Genomic DNA, 27,421 nt, shown 5'->3' on the forward strand with positions numbered 1-27,421 from the left:
GGGCTGGTGAGATGGCTCAGTGGTCTAAAGCACCTACTTAGAACAAGCTAAACTAAGCAAAGCACAGGGACTGCGGTTCAATCCCCCAGCACCACATGCCAGCCAGCCCCGCCCCCTGGTGGGCTGAGCTGGCTACACACACACACTAAATAAATAAATAAACAAAATTTTTTTAGAAATTAAAAAAAAAAGAATTAATACCATATTATACCTTATAAAAAGATGTTAATATTATAAATGGTGTTTTAAACTAAAATTAGCAATAGTTAAGAAATATTAGACATTAAAATAAGGCAGCAGGATTACCATGAACTCAAGGCCAGCCTTGGCTACATAGTGAATTTGAGATTATAGTGAGAGTGTGTGTCAAAGGAAAAAATAGCATTGTTGTCTACCTGTGTTGAAAACATCATGCTGATAGAAGTTATCCTATACTAATCTGCGGGGGGAGGGGGTTGTATAGAATGAAATGTTCCAGATTTGAAGGTTTCAAGATATAATGTCCTTTGAATATGTAAAATTTTATGATTAAGATACTGTCTTTCTCTGTTTCCTCTTTTTTTTTTAGTGTATTTGGGGGCCAGTGAGATAGCTTAGCAGGCTAAGCTCCTGCTTACACAAGCACAGGGACTGGGGTTCCATCCCTGGCACCACATGCCTCACCAGCCCTGCCCTGGGCACACTGAGCAGGCCACCAAGACCAGGCATGGTGGCATACACCTATAATCCCAGCACTGGGAGGCTGAAAACAGGAGAATCACTACGAGTCCGAGCTGTGTAGTAAGACCCTGTACCAAATACATAAAAATCAATCAGTCAGTCAATCAATCAATTAGGGCCGGGGAGATAGCTCAATAGAATAAGCACTTGCCTGGCAAATGCAAGGGCCTGAGTTCAATCCCCGGTTCCACAAAAAAAAGAAAAAAAAAATCAAATCGCCATCCATCATGTATGCTGTTATTGCACCATAAACCTGACAGAGAAAAACATTTAGAGTGCTTGCCCGAGCAGGCGCTTAGTCCACTGAGCTCTCTCTGGCCCTTTCCTCCAACCCTTTATTAAGAAATTGGGTAGTCATGGTCTTAGACTTTTTTTTTTTTTTTTTTTTTTTTTTGAGACAGGGTCCCCTATGTCGTTCAGGCTGGCTTTGAACTCACTTTGTAGTCCAGGGTGGCCTCAAACCCACAGCAGTCCTCCTGCCTCAGCCTCTGAGTGCTAGGATTGTAGGGGTCTGTGTTTCAGACTTTTAAAACAGGTTACAGGCAAAAGAATTTTGAAGATTTGGGGTTGTTCTGTTTTCTGTGTTAACATGGACTGCGTCAGTGCTGCTTTTTGTTTAATTCGTGCCTTCCTCCCCTTCTCTTCTCTTTATTAGTTATGCCATAGCAAGGAAGGACATTAAGGAAATGGACGTTCTCAGTTTGCCAGAATCTGAGCTCTCCACCAAGCCAGGTAAAGCAAAGACACAGTAATCCATTATGTCATAAGGAAGCTCTTATGGGACCGCAGTGAATAAAGCAAGACCTAGTATTTGTTCTCTGATGCCTTTTTAGCTCAGAACAGGGGTGCGATCCACTTCCATTTGGTGACAGGTTTTTCTTTTGCGGAACCGGGGATTGAACTCAGGCCCTTGGGCTTGCCAGGCAGGTGCTTATTCTACTGAGCCATCTTCCTGGCCCCGGTGACAGTTTTTATTAGATAAAATATTCAAATTATAGTTTGAACTTTTTGTGTTTCATTACAATTTCTCCAATAGTATTTCCTAACATTTATTCAATATTGTAACTTACGAAAGACGTTCATACTGTGCCGTTTTATAAGCGGCAGTTGGATTTGAATTCAGATCTTCTGACTATTTGAGGATCATACATTTTCTGTAGCTCTGTGCTGTATATTCTGTAGCAACTCCTGAAGTACATTTTCACTCCTAGGGCTGCAGAAAGCAAGTATCTTCTTAAAAGCCAGAGTTGTTCCTGACAATTGGAAAATGGATCTAAGTGAAATCCTGGAGTCATCCAGTAGCGATGAGGAGGGTGGCCCAGCTGAGGAAAACGATGAAGAGAAAGAGAAGGAAGCCAAGAAGGATGAGGATGAGGTGGTAGGTGTAATTTTATGTTTGTAACCATCAGACATTTTAATGCTCTCGTACAAATAATAATTCATATATTTACCCTCTGTTGGGAGTCTCAGTTGGTTTCTCCGTTTCCGACTTGGAGGTTGAGGGCACAGTGTTTTGTCTCTTCGCTGAGGGTGTCAGGACTACTATGTAGTAAGGAAGAAGGCAAAGGCGGCACTGGGGGCGGAGATCACGGTGGGCTCTGGCCTTGAATGTGCGTGCAAGGTCCTGGTTCAACTCCTTCCCACAAAAGGGAAGACAAAATTACAGAGCAGTGCTTTTCATCAGTCAGCAAACATAGATCAGTATTTTGAGGGTCTTTTCCATGTAAGCAAAGCAGAAAGAAATGCAACCTCTGGTTTTTTTTCTGAGTGTGCTAACCATTACCATGTGAAGTCATTGGTACCCTACCGTATAAAGACAGAGTCGGTGAGATTCAGAAAGGTTAAACAACTTTCCCGCGGCACCACAAGTGAAAGGGGGACAGCAAATGGGGATGCAGGTTTCTCTTAACTTCAAAACCTTTTTGGAGGGTTACAAAATGCCTGTCTAAACTCGATGCAAATTTCATTTGATAAATGTAGCAAAGATTTAGATTGTATTTTATAAGTGCAGGTGGTTGTGTTTGTAAAACTGTCATGTCATTTAAAATACAATCATAAGGAATAACCTGGGAAATACACATCATTGCTTACCTGAATATAGTCTGTTTATTCAGCAGCGCTTAAATGTTTCCGGTAAATTTTTGATTTTTAGGGGGTTAGAGGTTTGGGGCAAAACAAAGAAAATGTACTGAGAAAGCGAACCTATTTGAGCATGAAAAATATTTATGTGGAAAAAAATTCCTCTACTTGTTTCTCTTTTACATACGCAAGTGTGAATTTATGAAAAAACACAAGTGTACTTGTATGTGGCGAAGGGTACTTGCTATTTCTTTCCTTTTACTTCCCCTGCAGTATTTGGTGTTTTACACTCTGAAATCAGAATGGCGGTTCATACTTACAGGCTGCCTACAGAGTTGCCATAGTAACATGCTGTTGGTTTTAAGTGAGCATGCTCGGAAAGACAGGAAGGTTTAGCAGAGGCTTGGCAGGTTGCCAGCGGAGGTTTGCCAGATGCTTTGAAATGGGCTGTCTTTCTTTTCCTTTCATGTAATGTCTGATTTTTATGTGGAAGAGAATGTCAGTAGTGCTGTAGAGCCCTGCGGATGCTATGTCCTAAGAGGGGAAGCAAATATTTGCGAGGCAGACTGAACAGTGTCCAGACCCTGTACTGGTTAAGTAGAAGGGGCATCTAACCATTTTGCATTTGAGAGAAAATGCAGCATATAGGTAAGAATTCTGTGTGTGTGTATACTGAGTTACCATTTTGCTTGCCAAAATGAGGTTAAATAGGAATCTTAGGTATTGATGATGTGGCTTGTATGGTAGTCCTCATAAGCAAATGTGATTGTTTCTCGTAAAAAGACAGTAGGAATCTATTTTTAGACTACCAGAGGATGAAGACTATTTTTTTTTTTTTTTTTATGAAACATGACATAGATTTTGGAATGAAAAGATAATGAGACAGTTTGGCAAATTTGGGATTTGGGGGTTGAATATTAAATGTGATTTTTGTATTTTATGCTTATTTTTAGATAATGTATTTTCAGGGTAAATAGGCCACATGTTTCAGGGTCTGAACTGTTGTATTTTGTGGTTTAGCTCTTGTTCTTTAAATTAACTGTAGTTAGAATCTTATATTACCAAATATTGAAAGCAGATTAATTACTTAATTTTGCTAGTACTTTTAATTGGTGTCCCTGCCGGAATGCATTTTCCTACCCTTCCTTAACCCTGAAATTTTAAACAAAGAGGGTGAAAAGAGCTTTGTAGGAAGTTGCAGAGTATGGCTATAAAACAGTAAATAGTGCTCCTATTACAGTGATTAATTTTGTGATATTATAATGTTTTATTCAAGCTCTGAGTAAACATTAGTAAAAGAAAATGAAGACCAGGGCAAAGTTTTGCTACCTATTATTTGTAGGAAATAGTAAAGACCTTTAAAGGGTAAAGACGTAAGGGTATTATTGTCTAGAAATGTATCTCTAGATTATGAGCCTGTGAAAATTAAATGAACTAGGATGTTTCTCCTCTCCTGAAAAATAACAGTAAAAAATTACTGACTTGAAACCCTGGTGTACATGATCATTTTGAAGTATTTGTCATCTGGCCGATTTCTTAGCATATGCTTTTTTGAATTCCTTGATACAGAATAGTTCCTCCTTTCCTGTGGCCATCCCAGTAGGTTTCCTTGAGTGAGATTTTGGTTGCATTAGAAAAGAATCAGCTACATTCCTTGCTCTTGGCTTTAAGATTTAGTTGCTGAATCATTCCAACTTGCTTTGATCAGTGATTTAAAAAAAAAATAAATAATGAATATATATTAAACTAAAGAACACTTGAAACTGTGGGCAGTAGAGAGGTGGAGATGAATGTACAGAAAATAAGAATCTGATAAACCAGGGCCTACCTGGCTTAGTCATGGCAGGCCCTGCCACAGAAGTGAGGCTTAGCTGCTGAGTTATGTTACAGATCCCAGGTCTTCCCCGAATGCACTGATGGTACAGACTGTAGGAAGGCTCGTTGTCGCTTCACGGCCATCCAAGTGACCTTTTATAATATTCTCCGAGCCATTAGGGAGATTCTGCAGCTTGCCCTTCAGGCTGTGCAGCACAGCAGGCAGTAGCGTGCAGTGGGCTCGTACAAGTGGTAGACATCTCTGCGGTGGTAGTTCTGCCTGCTGCTTTGGGCTCGCAGATGTCAGGGAGGGTGACCTAGTGACTGGCGACCCTACAACTTTTTATGAAGTAGCATCTTTTTCTTTTTTACTTAATATTACTTTGAATTCTGAAGCATTTGGTAGTTCAGGGTCTGAGTGCAAGAAATACACTTCATACTCTTCCAGCTTGGGAAAAGATATGAGGAACTGACAGAAAATTGGTCTTATTTATATTAATTACTTTACATTTTGAAGGGGCCGGGGAGATGGCTCAGTAGAATAAGTGCTTCCCTGGCAAGTGCAAGGGTCTGAGTTCAATCCTTGCTTCCACCAAAAAATAAATAAATAAATAAAAACAAAAATAAAAAAAAACTATAGCACTTTACATTTTGATTTATTGATACTTATGTTGGAAAAGTCCCTGGAGAATCTATTTATGATATTACTTCAATGTATTGGTTACAGAAAGTTATATTAGAAAAAATATTATCGCATTTGTTATTGAAATAGCCAGGTAAATACTAGCAATGAGATCAATTATTTCTGGCATGTATTTATTTTAGATAAATATAGAGAAGTTTTTTTTTTTAATTATTTATTTATTTGTGTGTGTGTGTGTGTGTGTGTGTGTGTGTGTGGCCAGCTCAGCCCACCAGGGGGCGGGGCTGGCTGGCATGTGGTGCTGGGGGATCGAACCGTGGTCCCTGTGCTTTGCTAAGCTTGTTCTAAGTAGGTGCTTTAGACCACTGAGCCATCTTACCAGCCCCAAGAAGTTTTTAAAATAAATGGGTGGTTATTTAGATTGACTATCAAGGGGAATTTGACTAAGCTTAGCTTTTTAAATCTTTGTTTTGCTATAAGTAGACTTACGCACTGGGTCTTTGAAAGAATTCCTTATAATTTCATATTTAGTAATGAAAGTTAGAATTTAGTGAAGTTGTTACAAAAACAGTAGAAGTAGTTACACCTACTTTTCTAATCTCGCAGATTTTCTAGGGAATCACTGTTAAGTTTGATGCCCAAGATTATATTTCACTATCAAAAAAACTGTAAGCTCTTACCTTTTTTAATTCATGGAAACAGTGAATATTATTTTTTAGCCGGGCTTTGTGGCACCCAGGGGCTGAGGTACGATGCTCACTGGAGTTTGGGGGCAGCCTGAGGTACGTGGTGAAACCCTGTCCGGAACCCTTGTTTTTTATGTTAAATCAAGTGTTATTTTTGCCTATTAATCTGTGCTTTTTCATAATTGTAAAGGCATTGCTTAATGATCAATCAAACTTTGGGTATAAAAACCTACAATAGAGGGCCGGGGAGAATAAGAATGCTCAGTAGAATAAGTGCTTGTCTGGTAAACACAAGGGCCTGAGTTCAATCCCCGGTTCCGCCAAAAAAAAAAAAAAAAATCTGTCTGAAAACCTACAGTAAATAGTTGATAAAGCAGGAAAGCCATGCTAAGTCAATAAAATTGGAAGATTTCAAATACAGTTAAGTATATAAGTATACAGCTAATGACTTCAACTGCCAGTCGGGTTTCTGTGTCGGTCCTGAGAAGTGAACCTGCAGTGAATAATTAAGACTTTAGCTGGCATTCGAATATAACAACTTACTTTGCATTTTCTTGCCCTTTTGTGTTGCTGGGGAGTTGAGCCAGGGCTTGTGCACATCTAGGCAAGCGCTTAGCTGTACGCCTAGGCCATCACTTTTACAACTTCACCTTTATTGGCAGGCTCTCTTCACCAAGTTAGCATGAGACTTTAGCAAATTAATCTAGCCTGATCAATAAGGATTACACATGTATATGCGCAAATATAGCTACATTTTATGTCCTTGAATCACATCATATAATACATTTCATAATTGTGATCGTAAAAAGGGTGACTGATACTGACAGCTTGGATTTGGTAGCACCCAAACCTCATCTGGGTGACTAAAATGTATATATTTTTCAAATGTGGGAAAATTCCTAAGCTCAGTTAACTCTGTATGAATAAAGGTCACATAATCATTTATTTTAGGAAGCTCTTGAAGTGGAAAACGATGTTTTACCACTTCTTTTGTGATCCCTGGAATTTTCTCTACGTGCATAACAGGATAGTGGGGAAACTCAATTTTATGACTACTGGTTTGATTGGACCTTTGGTCAGTTCACAGCTTCTGTAATAAAATGTTTTTCTTCCATTAAAGTAACCACCCATAGCCCAGCTATTCCAGCTTCAGAAATTGGGAGGGATTAGTCGCCCACATTGTGATCTGTGGGGCGTTGTCCCCTGCAGGACAAATCCTTCCATTCTCCCCTGGGTCTCATTCCTGTTTTCCTTTCAGGAAATCTGAGACTATCCACTCTTTCCTTTCCTGCACGTTTAAACTATTCCTGTCCAGAGGATATGTGTGTGTGTCTTCAGCCTTTTCTTCTCCTACTTTCGGGGTACCGGGGTTCACAGCCAGGGGTTCTCTGCCCTGTCCACAGCTCTTTTTGTTTATTCTGAGACAGGTTGCTAAGTTGCCGGGTTGGACTCAAACTTGTGATCCTCCTGACTCAGCTGCCCTGGTAGCAGGGACTACAGGCATTTCTACCCATCTGGCTTCTCAGAAGCTTTGAAAAGACGTTTGCTATCTCTGAACCCTGTGACAGCTCCGTTTCCCCGGCACGAGTGTCCCGAGGACCTCTCTCCCGTCTCTAGGCCCGGTCGCTTGTTCTGCCCCTGGCCTTCCATGCGCTCTGGATTCGCTGTTGTGTTTGCGTTCTTCTCACCACAGCCAGGACAGCTCTTCTGGAACCACCAGTAAGCTGCAGCTAAATCAAATTCTTGTCTTCCCTCATTTGACCACGTTGGCATTCCTCCCCGGACACACCTAACTTCTTAGAACCCTCAACGCTCCTGACGTGACATGTTTTCCTTGTTTGCTTCCTAACTAAATGATGCAGTGACAGATGTCTCTTCCTAGCTGTAGACATTTAGCTCAAACTGCCAGGCAGAATTTCTTGTCGGGTAAGTACTCAAACTGAGCACATGTGGGACCGCACCCCCCAGTCCTAACCGCGTCCAGGGAAGCGCTGTCCCCCCAGTTCCCAGGCACCAGTTGCCGTGGTCCTGCCCGGCCTGGCCTCTGCTCTTTCAGACACACAGCTCTTGCTCTTTGACCCTCTTGAGGAGCTCCCAGTTGGCCACTCTGGCTCCTGCTGTCTGCCAACCTTGCTCCAAACCATTGTTCTCCGCCTGCCCGAGGCAGTGGCGCCCCGTCTGCCCCACGTCCTTGTCCGAGCTTGCCCTCCCGCTGTCTGTTCTCTGCACTGGAGCTAATGTCATTTTTTTGATGTTTGGAGCAAAAACTATGTCTGATTCCTTTGGGGAAGAAATAATCTCAGGGACTAAAGAGAATGTGGCTTTGATTTTTTTTTTTTTAATTAAAATATTTCTAAAACATATAAGTGCAGCATTTCTCTTTCTAAAGTAGCATACTGTATATTATTTAAGTGCATATATTCTTGAAATAGAGTACTGCTGTCACGGCTCTTGGCCCTTACACAAATGCTGCCAGTTTTTACATATGATTACCTGAGAAAGTTTCTCATAATTTTTCTAGAGGCCTGGGAAGTCACTTTTTTTTTTTGTTTTTGTTTTTGTTTTGTTTTTTTGTTTTATTTTTAGAGACAAGGTCTCACCACATAGTTCAGGCTGGCCTTGAAATCACTCATGTAGGGCTGGGAGATAGCTCAGCGGTAAGAGCCTGCCTGGCAAATGCAAAGACCCAGGTTTGATCCCCAGTACCGCATGCTGGATGCACTGTGCCAGCCACCGAAACCAGGCGTGTTGACGCACGCCTGTATTCCCAGAGCTGGGGAAGCTGAGATAGGATCACTGCGAGGCTGAGCTGTGTAGTAAGACCCTATATTGAATGAATGATTGATTGATTGAATGAATAAAGGATTTAAAAAGAAAAGAAATGACTCATGTAGCCCAGCCTGGCCTCAAACTCACAGCGATCCTTCTTCAGCCTTCTGAGTACTGGGATTATAGGTGTGTCCCACCATATCTGGTGTACAGCGTCATTCTGACCTGTGAAATACCTGAGTTATTGTTGAGTTGAGTTTTCAGTTTTTAGTTAAATATATACATTAAGATTTAAAGTTTTCTTTTTTTTTTCTTTTTTTTTAATTTATTTGTGTGTGTGTGTGTGGCCAGCTCAGCCCACCAGAGGGCAGGGCTGGCTGGCATGTGGTGCTGGGGGATTGAACCGCGGTCCCTGTGTTTGCTAAGCCTGTTCCAAGTAGGTGCTTTAGACCACTGAGCCATCTCACCAGCCCCCAAGATTTAAAGTTTTCTCTATCCCTCTTTCTCTGTCACCTTTCTTTCTTTTTTGAGATGTGGTCTTAGTATGTGGCCTGCCCAGGCTGGCCTTGGACTCCTGGGCTTAAGAAACCCTCTTGGCTCAGCTTCCCAAATATCTGAATCTGCTGATGTACACTGGTACACATAGCTTTAACTTTTTTTTTTTCAGAACCGGGGATTGAACTCAGACCCTTGAGCTTGCCAGGAAGCGTTTATTCTACTGAGCCATCTCCGTGGCCCCAAATTTTTAAAATTTTACTTATAGTTCACTAAAGTGTTGTGACAGCCACTTTCTGTTGTACCAGAACGTACACCACTACTAAGTGTTAGGCCACTGTTACCATATTTCACTTGTGGGCTGGGGATATAGCTTAGTAGTAGAGCTTTCCTAGTGCGTATAAGGGCCTGGCTTTACTCCCCATTATCTATAAAAGTCGAAACAAGTACAGGTGACCACATCACATAGTTTTCTGGGTTTATTCTTAAGAGAGCTGTTGGTTTTCCAGTGAAAACCATTTAATCTCTACCACAGTGTATGAGTCTGTGTGAGGGGTGTGAAGCATGTACTGTGTACCTACATCTGAGACTCATGTTATGAAGGGAAGTTACATTATCTTGTAGTTCATCCCAAGGGAACTTTCTAGAACCTTACAACAGATCTTCCCAAACTTTCTATTTATTTTGTATATAGGAAGGAGAAAACGGGTTTAGAGAGGCTACCCACGGTTTCACAGGCTTTTCAGGAGATTTTCTCTCTTCCTGTACACCGTGTTTCCATGACAGCAGGGGCTGTCTGGGCTTTGGTCTTCCTTCTTCTCTCTACTGACACACCCCAGCTGCCGGCATTAAGTTAAACACATTAAGCCATCATTAAGTAGTCTCTGAAACAGTGCTTACTATTTCAAAATTGCCATTTGGAAACAAGATTTTGGGGGATTTGTTGTAAGGTTCTAGAGAGTTCCCTTGAGAAGAGGAACAGTGGGCTCACATCTCTCTCTTCTTTATGTTTTCTGAGGCAGTATAACTGTAGACAGTCTCATTTCCTCACCTAATTTTGTGAGTATACGTTAGTTTTCGGTTTAAGCCGGATTGGGATCGTTTTCAGGCCCTTCCACTAAGGGTTGTTACTGATAATGCTCCTCGGTGTTTTGCTCCTCTTCAAGATTTTTCTCCCTCGTCTTTTTGCGCTTTTTCTGTGCTTCCAATCCATCCTCCATAAACATCTTTCTAAAACATAGATGGGTCCTGCTGGAAACCCTTTAATGGCTTTCAGCCCCTGCAGGATGAAGTCTAGGCGTTTTATCACAGGCCTTTGAAAGTCTGGTCCTTCAAGATTTGACCCACATTCACCTTTTTGTTCTGCCTTCTACCATCCTCTAACAGCGTGGAATTTCTTACAGCTCCCCTGCCAGCACTTAGGCACTGCTGAAAGCTGCTTGTTGAGTTGTCAGGAATATTGTACCATCACGTCCCCTTTGTATTGCTCTGCCCCTTTATCAGCCTCAAGTATAATAGAGAACATGTGAAATTTTTAAACTCGGAAAATAGGTAAATGTTAACATTTTAGATAGAAGGAACCCAAAAGCTTTCATTACAGGAACAAATAGGGCTCTGTTTGAATTAAAATAGTTGACCGTGGCTTATATACATTCTGTGCGTTTACCTTAGTAAGATGTTGTGCTATTTATTTCACATTTTAAAAAAAGTAACGCTATTCACTACACTAAGAATTATAGACGTTATATAAAAAGTCCAAGCAGTTGCTGTGGTTGCCACTGGCCACCTCCCTTCTCTGGGCAGGAGCTTCCCGCCTCGGAGCGCTCCCGCCCCTGCAAGCTGGGATAAGGACTTCCTACAGGTTTCAGGGATGGAAGAGGACCAAAGAGGGGTGATCTATAGCATAGTGAAGGGGGCACGAAACCGCTGGCATCCAAAATAGCATTACATACACACAAAAAGAAATTGAGGGGACAGTGGTTTGGTATTGAAAAGTAAACACAGTGAACTGGAGTAACCGCTTAAGAAGGAAACGAAGGAGGAAAGATCCGGTAAATGTTGTATAATCACCCAAACCTGTAAGGGACCCTGAACCTCTTTCTTGCTCACTTGCTTTCTTGCTTTCTTTTCCGTCTCTCTTGTTGTTATTGTTGTTGCTGCTGCTGCTGCTGCTGCTGCTTTGAGACAGGGTCTTGCTGTGTGTTCCAGGCTGGCCTTGAACTCACTGTAGTTCCAGCTGGGCTCCAGCTCACAGCAGCCTTCTGCGTGAGCTTCCCAAGTGCTGGCATGACAGGCGTGCCCACCAAGCCTGGCTCTGCGACACACCTCAGCGGATTGTGTGCCTCCCTGCAGCACCCAGCACGGGCCCCACACGGGTCATGCGAACTCCCCCCTGCATGCTAGAAAGTCGGTCGTTGTGCTCGCCGGGCGGCGGGCTCCCAAGGCACCGCCTCAGCCCCTGGGTAGGCTGGGCCAGGGCTGCACTTGTGGCTGTGTCTCCTGGCGAGGCCCTGGGTCCATCCCCACTTCCACAGCAATCAAACCAAAGCAAACCCAGGTACAAGTTTCAGGGCTCTGAGGGGCCTCCACTTTTTGGTGGCAGATATTTTAGCACCTTTTAAATTCAGTCTATGCGGCTGCCTCTACTCCCTTGCTGCTGTTCCTCCCTTTTTGCTCTTGCTCTTTCGCTGTTTTCTACCACCGTGAACTGCTGCCCTCTGCCATGTGACGCTGCCTTGGAGCCAGCCGAGTATGGACTGAAGTCTCCACCAACTGTGAGCTACCTTTCCTTCCATAAAATAAATAAATTATTTAATCAATTGATTTCAGTCTGGAAAGTAGAGTTGCTAGCTAAGAAAGTTTAATGGCTCTGCAAAAAGGAAATGTGCATTGTCTTATTTTAAAAAATATGTTTTATTCGTCTCACTTCACAATAAAAGGATAGTAAGGCTGTTGTACACTAAAATTTATGCCATTTCTGAATAAAAAAGATACATTTTCGAATTAATTCAGAGGGAAAAGACCAGGGCAGATGCCTGTGCCGTGCTACCTGTGTCCTAAGAACTATTCTTACGGCTGCTTTGGGCTATCATTGGTGTTCTCTGAGGCAGCAGATGTGAACCTTGAAGCAAATCCTCTGTCGTCTGCACAAGTATCACTTTATCCACATCTTTTTGTTTTTCTACTTTTTTTTTTGGTGGTCGGCTCAGCCCACCCTGGAGGTGGGGCTGGCGCAGCATGTGGTGCCAGGGATGGAACCGCGGCGCTTAAGGCAGCTGAGCTACCTCACCAGCTCCCTTTTCCTCATCTTAAACTGCATGTCAGTCACAGTGACAAGAGTTGTGCGGCAGCTCCCAAACATCCCAGCGCTTACCAGCATTTAGGTGCTTTTGAATACGGCAAGCAGAAAGAAGACGCAAACTAAAAAAAGTGCACCATGACCTCTTCTCTTTCTCTCCTCCCTTGAACCGCTTCAAGGCAAGGGTGATCTTTCCACCACCTGGTGAAGATTAATTCAGGCATTTTTCCTCCTCCTGGTACACTGTTATAACAACAGCTTTCTTTTCCTTTCCAGTCCATCAGATTAGTTGAGAACTTTGAAAAACAGAAAACCCACCTGATTCTTCTTGAACATGCAAAACCTCACATCAGCCTGAATTCTTGTTGTTTGTTTGATTTTATATTTTTCAGGCAGGTTCTCAACACGTAGTTCATGGCTGGTCTTGAACTCAGTCCAGGCTGGCCTTGAACTTGTGGCGAACCTCCTGCGTCAGCCGTTAGTTCTTTTTTTTTTTTTTTTTTTTTTTTGCGGAACCAGGGATTGAACTCAGGCCCTTGTGCTTGCCAGGCGAGCGCTTATTCTACTGAGCCATCTCCCCGGCCCCCTCAGCCCTTAGTTCTTACTCTTCCTTTGCTGGCAAGCTGGACTCAGCTCGACCAAGTGAAGGGGAGGGAGCTCCTTCACAGTTCATTCCCTTGCAATCTTCTCTCTGAGCCCCTGAGACGCAGCAGCCCTCTTCATTGGCCAAGAGGGAGCAGCTCCAGCGAGAAGACACTGAGCAAACTGCGGTCATGGTAGGCCAGGCGCGCGAGGCAGAAAGGCGCATGCGTCTCATCCCAGGCCACGTTCTGACACACCCAGTTTTCTTCTAAAGGGACAGACAACACCACTGTTTTCCAAAATAATTGTGAACAATGATTTACTATAAAAAATTAAGCAATTTTAATTTGTACAAAACTAAGATACACTTAAAGCTTTTACCTGGAGTTTTATCTTTCGATTTATTCTTGGTGGAAAAGAAATTTGCTCTCAAACAGGTATTTGTAAGCGGAATATCTTTTCTTGTGTTTACACTTCATAACTGCACTTACACGTCCAGTTTATGGCTGTGGCCCTGTGGAGCCCAAAGTACTCGTCAGTCATTCACTGCTTCATGATAGAATGCCTTTAAGCTACAGGTTTTTCTCTACATAAGAAAAATACAGAGTGCAGGGTCTCCGCACGGAGCTACGTCTCAACCCTTTCGCTTTTCTATTTTGAGAGAGTCTCACCAAGTTGCTCAGGCTACTATATAATTATAATCAAATTTATGGTCCTCCTGCTTCAGCCTCCTGAGTAGCTGGGATTAGAGGCATGGGCTACCACTCTCAGCTAAGAATACCTTCTTACTCCTTAAGAAGTTCTTAAATGGATGGTACAGCCTTAATATTTGCCAGTTTGGTAGTTGACATGTTGTGCTGATAGGTTGATTCTGTTTGTTTCTAGAAGCAGCTTTTGAGCTAGAGTCAGTGTCTGTGTAAAGAATTGCTTTTGTGTATCTTGGATGCAGCCGTCTTCCTTAATGCTGTATGATCATAAGTACTTGGGTGAGGTGTTGGCGGGAGGAGAGAGTACTGTGACTACAGCGCGCGGTTAGGGAGATAGCCAGCCTGGCTCGTCATTTTGTTTTCTGCGCCAGCAGTCCTCTGTGAAATGACGCTGGGGCTGCTGGGCTGCTGGATGACTTTCTTTTTCTTTGCATGACTGAGCTCACCGGCTGCTAAAAACCGTGTAGAAACAAGATTTTAAAATTCACCTGCTGAGCAAACTGCCATCTCTCGATTTGAAAGTGATGATTTCCTTTAACTGGATAGTAATTATTAACTGTACAAATTGCTGACTTTTGAGGCTTACCGGAACTTTGATTTCACTTCCTTTATAATTAATAACACTGAAAGTATTTCAGTTATAAATCATTTTGAATGAGTGTCCTGAGAGAAAAAGAAAAAAAAAAAAAGAGAAGACTTTTTACTCCTTTTCTCTGCTTGCCTTATGGTATTTTATTATATATTTTCATTGACTACATGTTTATTGATCCCAGCTCTGAAAATTAGGTATTAAAATCCTTAAAGGATAACATAATTTTAAAGTGCCTGTTGCCCTCTGGACACAGAAAAAAAAATTAATATTTATTGCCTGAAAATTGCCTTTACTTTCAATATGGCTTTGAAAAGACAAAAATCCGAATTCTCTAAGAAAGGCAAATGAGAAAAAAAGGGTGGCAGTTCAAGATTGGCTGATGGGGCCCAGGGCAGATAATGCAGTGTTTATTTCATTGTATTGAAAATCTTTGTAAAGTACTGCACCATTCATATAAAAAAATCTTTGTGATCTGGGACTTTATAATCCCTGATTTCTGTTCATTCAGCAGTATTTCTGTGTAATACATAATACATCTGTCATTATTATTATTATTATTATTATTATTATTATTATTATTATTATTTGTATTTTTAGGGAAGGGTCTACAGGGTGTTCAGGGTCTCACTACTAGATTGAGGGCCAGGGAGATAGCTCAGTAGAATAAGCGCTTGCCCAGCAAGTTCAGGGTCCTAAGTTCAATCCCCAGTACCTCAAAAAAACCCAACCAAACAAAAAAAAACAAAACTACTAGATCGGACTCGTAGTGATCCGCCTGTTTACAGCCTCCCAAGAGCTGGGATTACAGGCGCGCGCCACCACGGCCAGTCTCAAGTGCAGTCTCAGCGCGTCCCGGGGATGGGGCCAGAACAACAGGCCTGAGGATCAAAGCCCCGGCCCCTGTGCCTGCTTGCAGGCACTTTAATCTGCTCAACTATTGGGCTGGCTGTCATTGGTATATCTACCACCACATTATAATTTTTTTATGGTTTAAAAAAAGAAAGAATAACTCATGCCCCACTGAGCAAGTTCCCATGTCTTCTCCACTATCTTAGACCCGCCTCACCACATGGTTTTCATCTATAAAAGTCCCTGCAAAAGACAACTTCCCGGGGGGCGGGAAGGGGGAACTACCTGCTCGGCCCCCCTCCTCCTGTCCCTCTCTTGGGACAGGAGCTTTCTCTCTCTCAATAAATATATTCTGCTCATTAAAAAAAAAAAAAAAAACGAATGAGGTGAAAGCTCAGTGCTCACTCCGGGTCCTTTGCTTTGGCTCATCTCTGTCCTTGAGTTCCTAAAGCAGCCTGGGAACAGGACAAAGGGTCAACCTGCTGCGTCTTCGTAGCTACACCCAAGCACCTGGTCACAGTCTGACTAGGTCATAGTCCAGCACCTGCAGGACCCTGGGGACTGGGGATTCGGTCCATAGAACCTAAAAAAGAAGGGAGGAGAAACCTTCAAAACCTGGCACTGTCTGATCTTGAGAAAATGCCCATCTCCCAGCTTCCGTAGGATTTTATCCCCTTGGTTAGATGTGTCCATGTGAGAACAGCAGCGTGTGACTTCCTGATTGCCGCTCTGTGCTTTCACTTATTTTCTCTTTGCAGCTTGAGGAAGAACTTGATCCTGAAGAGAGAGACAACTTCCTCCAGCAGCTCTATAAGTTTATGGAAGACAGAGGTATTTCAAGCTCATTTCCTTTGCAGTCTCAGTCTAGGTGTACATTATCATTAGCACTGTGGGTGTGCGGTGCCTTAGTTACAGCCTAAGGGCCACCATGTGATAATTGGTAACTATGTAGAGTATAAATAAGCTTAATGTGTATTTTGAGGAAAAATATAGATGAAAGCTGTTTTGGTGTAATGAAACTTAGCCTCCCTGGAATGTATATAAACAAAAAATACTATTCAGAAATAGAAAAAGGCACGTTATGATGTTAATTTGCATACTCATTTAGTACTAAATGTTTATGGCAAGCAAACTAGCCCAGTCCTTGGTCTCAACAAATTAAACATAATAGGTGATCAATCTCTTTCTAAATGGAATTTCTAGAGAGGTACAAGAAATAGAACCAGGGGCCAGCGAGATGGCTCAGTGGAATAAGCGCTTCCCTGGCAAGTGCAAGGGTTCAAGTTCAATCCCCGGTTCCACCAAAAAAAAAAGAAATAGAACCATTAGGAATTATCAGCCTCTTTGACCTTCAGTAGTCCTAGAAAATCTTCAGATAAACTAGTTCTAGCTGTTCTCTGCTGGTCAGAAATTATCCTTCAAATTACTGTCAGCAGATCCACCATTTACGTTAAAGCAACGAGAATGAACCACATTCTAAAACTTTGAATTATGTCGTCCAAAACTTCTCACTGTGTGTGTGACTAAGTGAACCAGGAACATTCTGGGCCGTAGCTTGCAGTGTAAGCTTCAGTTAGTTCTGCCTGCTCTGCCAGCGGAGAGATGATTTTATTAGTGGTAGGAATACAGTACTGAGACATGCCCGCGCACAAAGCTGCATGATGACTGGAGAGGATGCTTATGTCCTCTTATATCATTAAATGTTCTCTAGATAAGTGCCTCCAATTAAAGAAATTTGGAGAAGTTGATAGCTCTCTTTTGAGTCTGTGTCTTCCATGTGAATAAGCATTTTATTTTTACCCTCTGGTATTATAAAGGTACTCCAATCAACAAACCACCTGTCTTGGGCTATAAAGATCTCAATCTCTTCAAACTTTTTAGACTGGTTTACCATCAGGGTGGATGTGACAATGTAAGTATAACATTGCTCTTTGAAAAATGTGTGTAATGAACAGCGAACGTACTCGTTGCATGTGCCCCTTTATTAATAATGCATTTTGTTAACGAACATAGGATATTAGTGTTGAAATTTTCCCTTTGTAAATGTTAACAAACAGAAACTTCGTTTTCCAGATCGATAGTGGTGCTATATGGAAGCAAATTTATATGGACCTTGGCATTCCGATTTTGAACTCGGCTGCTTCCTACAATGTAAAAACTGCTTATAGAAAGTAAGTAATATGATTTATTTATTATTATTATTATTATTATTATTTTTTGGTGGAACCGGGGATTGAACTCAGGCCCTTGCGTTTGCCAGGGAAGCGCTTATTCCACTGAGCCATCTCCCTGGCCCCAGTAATGTAATTTATTAAAGAATACATATTTTCAGGAAATGTTTTCCTTTTCATTTGTAGAGTATATTAGTCAACTAATATAACAAGTATATTAGTCAACTTTGTCATTGCTGGGACAGACACCTCATATACAGAGTCAGAAGTAAGAGAGGTTGATTTTGGCTCACGGTTCCTAAGGTTTCAGTCCATGGCAGGCTGGATCCAAGAAGGAAATGTCAGGGTGGGAAAGCATGGCAGAGAAAAGCTGCTTGCCTCATGGTACCCGGGAAGCAGAGAGTAAAGGCCAGGGACCAGATGGTCCCCAATGTCTTGCTCCTGTGACCCACCCTTCCACTATCCTCTAGCTCCAGGTGACCCATGTAGCTCCACGGTAGCCCGTTGACGATTGACGACGTTACTGTCTTCACAGTCCTTTCACCTCTCCAAGAGCCTCAGTCCAGTCAACATTTAGGATCAACTGACCCAAGACAGGTGCATCAACTAACACACATAAATGTTATGTTTCTAGTACATAGAAGGGCTTAGCAAAATCAGGATGCAAGCATTATTTACAGCCAGAAATTATTCACATCAAACAGCTTTTAAAATCAGAATTGTGATAGCTGTGTTTTGCTGTTGGGAGCTTAGTCTTTTCGGGCAGGCATTTTCATTTATGGTTGGTATTTCTGCTTACATTCTATTGAGACCCCCAGATCTTGGTAACATCAAAAAAGTACTTTTGACAAATGATCCTGAGTCTTACCTTTTTGAGATCCTGTATGTTCAGTAGTGTATTCAAGTTAAATGCAAAGGTGAAGACTTACTAAAATGACATGTCATTTGTTTAGGTATCTCTATGGTTTTGAAGAGTACTGCCGCTCTGCAAATATTCGATTTAGAACCATTCATCATCATGAGCCAAAAGTAAAAGTGGAAAAGAAAGACTCGGACGAATCAATGGCAGAGGCTCTCGCAGTAGATCCAGAAATGCCGTTAGTGGAAGTAAAGAGCGAGCTAGAGGAAAATACTGATTCAAATAGTGAGAGTGAAAGAGAAGACAGCGAATTAAAATCTCCAAGGGTGAGTGTTATAAATAGGTTTAGTGGTTTATTGTAAGCACTATTTTTAAACTTTGATTGTGGGTGTCTTTAATAATTTGTTTGTTTGTTTATTTGGTGCAGGGTCTCACTACTCAGCTCTGACTCATAATGATCCTCCTGTCTGAGCCTCCCCGGCACTGGGATTACAGGAGTGTGCCACCAAGCCCGGTTTTGGTGGCTGGCACAGTGTGCCCAAGGTTCTGGGGCCAGCATGGCTTGCAGTATCGGGGATCAAACTCAGGTCCTTACACTTGGCAGGCAGGCGCTTAGCCCACCGAGCTACCTCCCCAGCCTTGTGGATGTCTTTAGATAGACACAAAAGTGCTACAGTGCACTTTGTTTATTTTACAGAATTTCGTTACGCCTCAGGCAGACTAACTTAGCTGTTTCTAAATATGTCTCACTTTAGTGGCTGGGAAGATAGCTCAGCGGCATAGGTACCTGCCTGGCAAGCGAGAGATCCTGACTTTCATCCCTGGTTCCACAAATAAATAAATCTGTCTATCTCATGCTATTCCCTGCACTCAAATAACTTTTGTCTTGTTTTCACATGTCCATTCTTATCTTCAGTCACAAATATTCCCCTCCTTCAAGCCTTCTGCTTGAATGTCATTGAATTTTTCTTTGGTACTAGGAATTGAACTCAGGACCTCACACTTGCCAGGGAGGCATTTTGCTGCTGAGCTACGTCTCCGGCCACCTCGCTAATCACACTGCCCGCCTTATCTAAAGGTGTAGCTGCGTCCTCCCGTGGGCATTCTCAGTCCTGCTAATGTGGCTCTTCTCTATGCTTTACTTATGTGTTATTAGGATTATTAGGGGTTTTTGTCTCTTTCTCCTCATTCTGTGCTATATCATACTCTGCAAGAGGAGGGGTGTGTGTGTGTGTGTGTGTGTGTCCCCACACATACATGTTAATGCTAGCGATGGAATCTGGGATCTTCCCACTGAGCTAAATCCCAGCCACCCGCCCTTTTAGAGACAGGTTTTCACTAAGTTGCCCCCTTTAGACTTAGACTTGGAATTGTCTTGTCGCAGCTTCCCAGAGTGCTAGAGTCACAGGATTACGGGCCTGCACCCCACGCCCAGCTCAGGTGCTGTTTTGCACTGACAGATCCCAGGCACCTGGAGTGATGCCTAGCACATAGTGAGTGCGCCTCAAAAGCTAGCGAATGAGTGTCTCCTCCGCATGGTACGTGTGCGCCTCGCGTGGCTCTGCTCCCCTCCGTACCTGCGCACAACTGTGAGCGGCCCTGCTTGCGTGCTCACTGGCTTTATCTTCCAGCTCTGCCTTCAGTTAGCAGATCTGTGAAAACAAATGTCACCCACCATCCTCAGTGTCTGGTGCTCAGTGATGGCTTTGCAGTGAGAGTTGTCACAAACGTTTGTTTCCTATACAATATCCTACTTTTCAGTGAAGTCAAATTTAGTAGAAGAGGTAAAATTGCCTTTTCCTACAGCTGTCCAGAAATTGTTTTCACACTGACCATTCTGATTGTCATTTCGTCAGTGGAATATTCTAATGAAGTCATGAAATGTTCAAACTGATGCTTTTTTGTTCTTTTTCTTTCAATTTTAATTTCCTTTTTAAAAAAAATTATTTATTTATTTATTTATTTATTTATTTATTTGGTGCAGGGTTTCACTACACAACTTAGAGTCATAGTGATCCTCCTGTCTCAGTCTCCCCAGCTCTGGGATTACAGGCGTGTTCCACCACCAGTGGTTTTGGTGGCTGGCTCAGTGTGGGGCGGCACAGCCTGTGGTACCAGGGATCAAACTTGGGTCCTTGTGCTTGCCAGGCAGGCTCTTGGACCAGTGAACTATCTTCCCAACCCTTTTACTATATTTTCTAAAGTGTGGTAAAATAAACATAGCCTACAAGTTAGCATCTTAGTCACCTAATGCCAGTGTGTTGGCACTGAGCATTGTGTGTCTGGCACCTGCTCCAGAATGGTCTCACCTTGCAAAAGTGAGATCCTCTACCTGTTAAGCAGCAACGCTTTCTTCCTCCCTCCCTCAGCCCGTCACCACCACCATTTTGTTTCTCATGTCCATGGGCTTGGTACTCTGGGCACGTGAGTGCAGTCTCACAGTACTCAGTATTTCACTCAGCATAATGTCTTCAGGGCTCATCCACGTGGCCACACAGAGTGAGACGAGTGAGCCGGGGATATAGCTCAGCTGCATGAGCGCTTGCCTGGCAAGTGCGAGGTCCTGAGTTTGATTCCTGGTACAAAAAACAAAACAAAACACAAGCAGGACAGTATTATATGTCTTGTAGACAGACTTTCTTATATTTCATCAAGACCTTTGTCATCCCGTGTGAGATGCTGGCTGGTATGGTCGGAACATAAATTTATCTTTACCAAGATTTGCCCTCAGCTTTTACTACTATAAAAAGTGCTTTTGGGCCGGGAAGATGGCTCAGTAGAATAAGCACTTGCCTGGCAAGCGCACTGGCCTGAACTCAATCCCCAGTTCTGCCAAAAAAAGAAAAAAGAAAGTGCTGTTGCCAGGCATGGGGGCATACCCCTGCAATCCCAGCATTCAAGAGGCTGAGACAGGAGGATTGTTCTGAGTTCAAGGGCAGCCTGCCTACATAGTGATTTTCTTTTTTCGGTTTTTTTTTTTTTTTTTTTTTTTTTGGCGGAACCAGGGATTGAACTTAGGGCCTTGGACTTGCCAGGCAAGGGCTTATTTTACTGAGCCATCTCCCTGGCCTCTACATAGTGATTTTCAAGGCCAGCCTGAACTAATTAGCAAAGACTGTATCTTTAAAAAAAAAAAAAAAAATAGATGCTGCAGCATATACACGTGTAACAACATCCTCTTTATTTTTCTGAGTGTGGAAACCAGACTTCTGAAAAAGAGGGTCTCTGGGACAGAAGTACCCGGAATCTTGATGGGTTCTAGCTGTTTTCGTCCACTTTCCTCATGCACGTTACTGGCTGCGCTCTCCGTGTGATGTCACCGCAGTGGAACGTGGGTTCTTAGGTTCCGCAGTAGAGATACATTTCTTCTTTCTTTGCCTTTGAAGTGTAAATAGCAGCTAGGAACTGGGGAAAGGTTTGCTTGTTGAGAGACCAGTTGGGAAGTACTCGCGTGTTCCCTGTGTGGCCAGCACCTGAAGGTTCCCAGCTCTGTGAAAGCCAGTGCCAGTGTCACCCAGAGCCTCACTCAGACCTGCTCACTGTTTTGCTAAAATATGGCCACACACAGATACAGTAACAGTGACCTGAAGTTTGTGCTGATAAATACTAGAATTATACCTCACAGAGCTTTAAAAGAGGCCAAGATTTAGGGAGTTGATCTTAGTACTGTTGTTAACCTTTTGTCATTAGCATTTGGGGAATTCATCTGAAATTTTTACCGTAATCAAGAAATGTCAAAAATAGAATTAAAGGGGCCGGGGAGATGGCTCAGTAGAATAAGCGCTTGCCTGGCAAGTTCAATCCCTGGTTCCACCAAAAAAAAAAAAAAAAGAATCAAATAAATGTAGTGAACAGGGGCCGGGGAGATAGCTCAGTGGAATAAGTGCTTCCCTGGTAAGCTGAAGGGCCTGAGTTCAATCCCCAGTTCTGCAAAAAAAAAAAAACCCCAAAAACCAAAAAAAACCAAAAAACAAAATGTAGTGAACAAAGAAGACTTATTGATGGATGGATGAATTTGCTATATCCTCAGCCCCAGGAGGAAATTTTTATTTTATTTTATTTTTATTTTTTTGTGTTAAAAGGAGTAATTCTGTTTTCAATTTCATTTTTTTTTGGGGGGGGGGGCGGTACCAGAGATTGAACTCAGGGCCTTGTGCTTGCCAGGCAAGCACTTATTCTACTGAGCTATCTCCCTGGCCCCACTGTGTGTTAAAAGGGAAACATCAAATTTAATTGAAAGAAAAAAAAAAAAAAAACACTAGACATTGTCAGCAAGAATGACATAGCAAACCAGCTCCTGAAAAAGTTCAGCACCTTGGTGAATATGTGTAGTAGAAAGTGAAAAGAAAAACAAAATGCTACTTAACTTAAAATGTTACAAGGTAGGGCTGAGGAGATAGCTCAGTAAAATAAGCACTTGCCTGGCAAGCGCAGGGATCTGAGTTCAGTCCCCGGTCCTGCAAAAAAAAAGAAAAAAAAAAAAAAGTTACAAGGTTTTTGCAATTGCAAATCAACTCATTTTATTGGTGAATAAATCCCCTGGCTATCCCCTGGTATCAGTGTGTGTGCAGCCTTGTCCCCTGAATGTCTGGTGCAGTTAAAAAACCCAGTGTTGCCACACAGAACAAATTCTCCATTTCAGCCAACTCTTAGTAGAGGGTCAATTAGCACAGCACTGTCTCCTTGGACAAAGAGCATTGGGCTGTTTCATTTCATTGATTTGTATGTCTCTTCATCAATTTCTGTAGTGGCCACCATTTCTTGCGCATCTGCCAATGTCGTGTTTAAATGCTGATCGTAAGCGTGTGATTTCCTCAAAGCTCTCCGTCAGTCCTCATTTTCACACAGATCCGCCCATTCAGGCTGAGCCTGATGAGATCTGGGGGCTCCTCTACGATGTTGTTGGTCCATGTTGCCTGCCATTTTTCAAACTGCAAACATTTTGATTTTTATACTTTGTAGCAAGGGATCATGGTAGATATGGACATTATTATTATTATTATTATTAATACATTTTTTGGGGGGGTGGAACTGGGGATTGAACTCAGGCCCTTGCGCTTGCCAGGGAAGCGCTTATTCCACCGAGCCATCTCCCCGGCCCCAAATGTTCTTTTTTTTTTGATGGCACTGGGGATTGAACTCAGGCCCTTGTGCTTGCCAGGAAGTGCTTATTCTACTGAGCCATCTCCACGGCCCTGTGGACATAATTAATGAGAAAAAAGCACATATGAATTGATTGGCTTTTAAGTTCTTACCTCAAGCCAGTGACCCGACTGGACACGTTGTAACAGTGTCCAGTTTAAAGGAAAGATGTAGTTTTGTGTTTCTTTTTTCTCCCTTGGTAGGAATGACTATTTTCAAATTTTTGTCTCGTCTCCTAGGGCCGAAGGAGACTTGTTCGAGATGTAAATTCTATTAAAAAGGAATTTGAAGAAGAGAAAACAGAAGACAAACTAAAAGATATTGATACAGAAAATAAGGATGTGGACGATGACTATGACACTGCAGAGAAAGAAGAAAACGGGCTGCTACTGGGGAGAAAAACTACACCCAAGCCAAAAGAGAAGAGAGTCAGAAAGCAAGAGGGCTCCGACCGAGACTCGGAGGGCGAGGACGAGAAGAGCCAAGAGAGGTACATTAGCTTACGTTTGCTCTTCAGAAGCTCCTGTCTCGGGTTCGACAGCGCTTCGCTCAGCGCTGCTAGCGATTCAGGGTTGAGGGAGCGTTTTCTTATTGGGACTTCCGTTCCTCTTGTCTAATGAAGGTGAGACACATTGTGAAGATGATGTGTATTGCCTTCCGGAATTGGAGAATACCCTGGTCGCACCATTTTAATAGCACTTGTGCCCTAAACAGTGGCCTCAAAGAAGGCTGCGCCACCCAGTCAAAAGAAAGGTCCTGCAGTTGACAGCAGGGAAGGGAGCTGGAGAAAAATGGAGGAAGTGGACAAGAGGAAACAGCGACAGCAAAAATTCCATTTTAAAAAAGGTACAATGTGGGAAAGCTAACAGACACGGGTGCAGAGTACTAGCAGATGTTTCTGTGTGTTAGCTTTGATCTAAGACAGCTTTCTTTTTCAAGTGAGTGTATTAGAGTAAGTGGCATGCACCCCTGATTCAAGTTTGCAAAAGACATTCTTGCCCCACATCTCATCAGTAAATTTCAGCTTTTTTATGTCCATCTGTTTGCTGTTGAATGAGACTGTTTTTCCACATGCTAGACATGTATGGACTGAATTGACTTCACACGAGCTCCAGGTCAGGCAGGCCAGCAGTGTAGTGTCTGCTTGTGCTTGTTCGTGGCCATTCTGTAAATGTTGTCGGTGGATTTACTAATTTTTAGATAATACTAAGAGTCAAAATATTTAATGATAAATAACGATACCACACTTATTGGAAATCTAAGCTCTCCTCATGGACACTTTGCATTTTATCATGGAAGTCAAAGTTGCCTGGAAGTTCGCTTGGGAAGCTACCTTTGGGAAAGGTGACGTGCTGAACTCGTGATTGGATGGTGACATTGCCTGAACCCTAACAAAGAGGCGTATTTAGAACAACAGGAATAACTGAGTAGGAGAGGTGATCAGAGTCCGTGTCAACAAGGTGTACTTTGGTGACACATGAAAGATGAAGTAAAAAGATGAAAGTTGGGTAGCTCAGTGTAACTAGGGAGGTATTGGGAGGCAGTGATTAAGAGCCGAGCGTTACGCAGAAAGAATCTGTGCGTATGAGTCATTTGTGGCCATTGAAGGGCTTTATAACTGATGTGCAAAGGGAACAAAGATGTACTTCATAGAAAAATGCACCGACTGGTATGAACAATAATTTTCATTTTATTAAATAACAACTGCATGTACAGGCAGCGAACACAGTCCACATTTGATTTCAAATAATTTTTCTCATAAAACTACCTCTCCAGGCAATTAATTAAAGGTACACTGGAGAGAATATGCTTCCACAGTAAGCCAGCTGCCAAAGCTTCTTGGAGTTGCGTCCTCTAAGAGCCCAGTGCCTCTTCTTAAAGCTTCTAAAATTGTAACTCCAGCAGTCTGGGAGGCTGGACCAGGAGAATCACAAGTGTGAGCACAGCCTAGGCAACTTACCAAGACCCTGTCTCAAAATAAAAATTTTGAAGGGAGAGATGAGGATGTAGCTCAGTGTGAACATCCAGGGTTAAATCCTCAGTGTTATGCAAAAAAACCCAGCTGACCTTCTATAATATTTAGGTGGGTTTTTTTAATGCAGTTTGCTTCTTAATACCCCTGGACTCATACAGAATCTGCGCACACACACACAAACACACACATACACACACTATGGGGATTAAACTAGAGCCTTGGGCTATTGACTATACCACTGAGGCATACCGCAACCCTAACCCCAACCCCCATCTCCATCCCCAATGTGTTATGGTGAAAATATTAAAAATATTGTTGGAGGGCTGGTGAGATGGCTCAGTGGTCTAAAGCACCTACTTAGAACAAGCTTAGCAGAGCACAGGGACCACGGTTCAATCCCCCAGCACCACATGCCAGCCAGCCCCGCCCCCTGGTGGGCTGAGCTGGCCACACACAAAAAAAAAGTAAATAAATAAAATTTAAAAAATATATTGTTGGACTTCTCTATCCAAATCTCCTTTATATCAGATTATCAGATCAAAGATCTGATGGGAATAGAGTAAAGAAATAAAAATCAATCCAAAATATGTACAGCTTTGTTCTCCTGTGCTATTCAGTGACAAGAAGGACCATCATATTTAAACATTTATTGTTTCTATGCTAGCGTGGGTGAAGCCTCTAAAATATAAGCTAGCCAAGGACACGACTGTTAAGGTAGATAGCCCTCATTCATTATTTCAAACTAAAGCTCCCAGGCTTGCACAGAGCTATTCTAAAATGGGTGTAATGTAATAATAAAGTATATTTAAGCTCATTTCATTGTAGGAAGTTGCGAAATACCTTTACATCATTCTTGAGCATAAATCCAGAGATTTTTTTCAGAGCATATTGTTTCTGTTTCACTGTATCAAAAGTGCCTTGTTTGGCTACATTCTTCATTAACTGTGGTTATTGATTGGCCTTTAAGAATATGGATTTACTTTTGGTACAGTGCATAATAAATTCCTAAGGAGTCCATAAAAATCTTCTCCTTCTCCTCCTTCTTCTCCTCCTCCACTGACATGTTATTAAGGTAATGCTTAGGTTGTGAATATTCTGCACTGTGGATTCATTATAAAATATATCATTTTGCTCGCTGGTAAGTTATTAGTAGCATTATCAGTGTTATGACTTACTGCAGGGAAGAAACGGAGAGCAAATGTGACTCAGAAGGGGAGGAAGATGAGGAAGACATGGAACCCTGTCTAACGGGAACCAAGGTGAAAGTAAAATACGGACGAGGAAAAACTCAGAAAATCTATGAAGCCAGCATTAAAAGCACTGAAATCGATGATGGAGAAGTTTTATACTTGGTACATTATTATGGATGGAATGTCAGGTAAGCAAGAAAGTACTTCCTTAGTACTAAAATCGTGGAGTGTTTAGATCACTTTAATGTTGTGAAGAACTGGAGAAATGCGTTGTGGATGGGGGAGTGACAGCACACCTAGATCCTGCTGTCTCGGGCCTTTGATGTTTACATTGCCTTCCTCGCTGTGTTGGCTTCCGGGGAGAGACTACTAGGGCCTCCACTGCGGAAGCTGGCTTTGTACTTGTCCCTCTGAGGCAGCTTAGGGCCCTTGGGACCCAGGGCACTCAGGACAAGGCCCTGTGAAGTCACAGGGTGAGGGTCGGGTATCAGATGTGCAATGCTCAGTTAGGCAGACTTGATATCACTTACCTGAAATCAAGCTGTGCTGAGCATTTTACTAATTCTGACTTTGGTTCATTGATAAGAAGGAATATTAGAGTATCACCGTGAGCTTCTGCTAAGGAACTTGGGGCAGGTCAATAGAAAGGAGACTTGGCTCTGATACTGGGTACTGTTAGGAAGCTGGACTAATTTATGATTAGTTTTCTTAATAGATCTTGCTGGAAGAAGGACAAAGCGTAGGTCAAGGTTAACACTATAACTAGTGAAGAAGTATCAGCAGCTCATTGGGGGAGAAGGACTACTGAGTCATTTTGATGGCTTGGACAGTTTTCTGTTTTTACCCCTA

The 27,421-nt window shown here is 42.5% G+C and overlaps 1 protein-coding gene across 1 annotated transcript in view; it reads left to right on the forward strand.

Annotated features, from left to right (window-relative positions):
• Positions 1–27,421, forward strand: part of Arid4a (AT-rich interaction domain 4A) — an 85,738-nt gene that overhangs the window by 30,575 nt on the left and 27,742 nt on the right. The window contains exons 10-17 of the mRNA XM_023701673.1: positions 1,374–1,452; positions 1,932–2,098; positions 15,994–16,066; positions 17,053–17,147; positions 17,309–17,406; positions 18,360–18,591; positions 23,647–23,897; positions 26,563–26,760. Of these exons, the coding sequence (XP_023557441.1) occupies positions 1,374–1,452; positions 1,932–2,098; positions 15,994–16,066; positions 17,053–17,147; positions 17,309–17,406; positions 18,360–18,591; positions 23,647–23,897; positions 26,563–26,760 (1,193 nt within the window). The remainder of the gene's footprint in view (positions 1–1,373; positions 1,453–1,931; positions 2,099–15,993; positions 16,067–17,052; positions 17,148–17,308; positions 17,407–18,359; positions 18,592–23,646; positions 23,898–26,562; positions 26,761–27,421) is intronic.

The sequence above is a fragment of the Octodon degus genome, unplaced genomic scaffold, assembly GCF_000260255.1.
Source record: "Octodon degus isolate 3935 unplaced genomic scaffold, OctDeg1.0 scaffold00007, whole genome shotgun sequence".
NCBI classification, from domain to species: Eukaryota; Metazoa; Chordata; class Mammalia; order Rodentia; family Octodontidae; genus Octodon; species Octodon degus.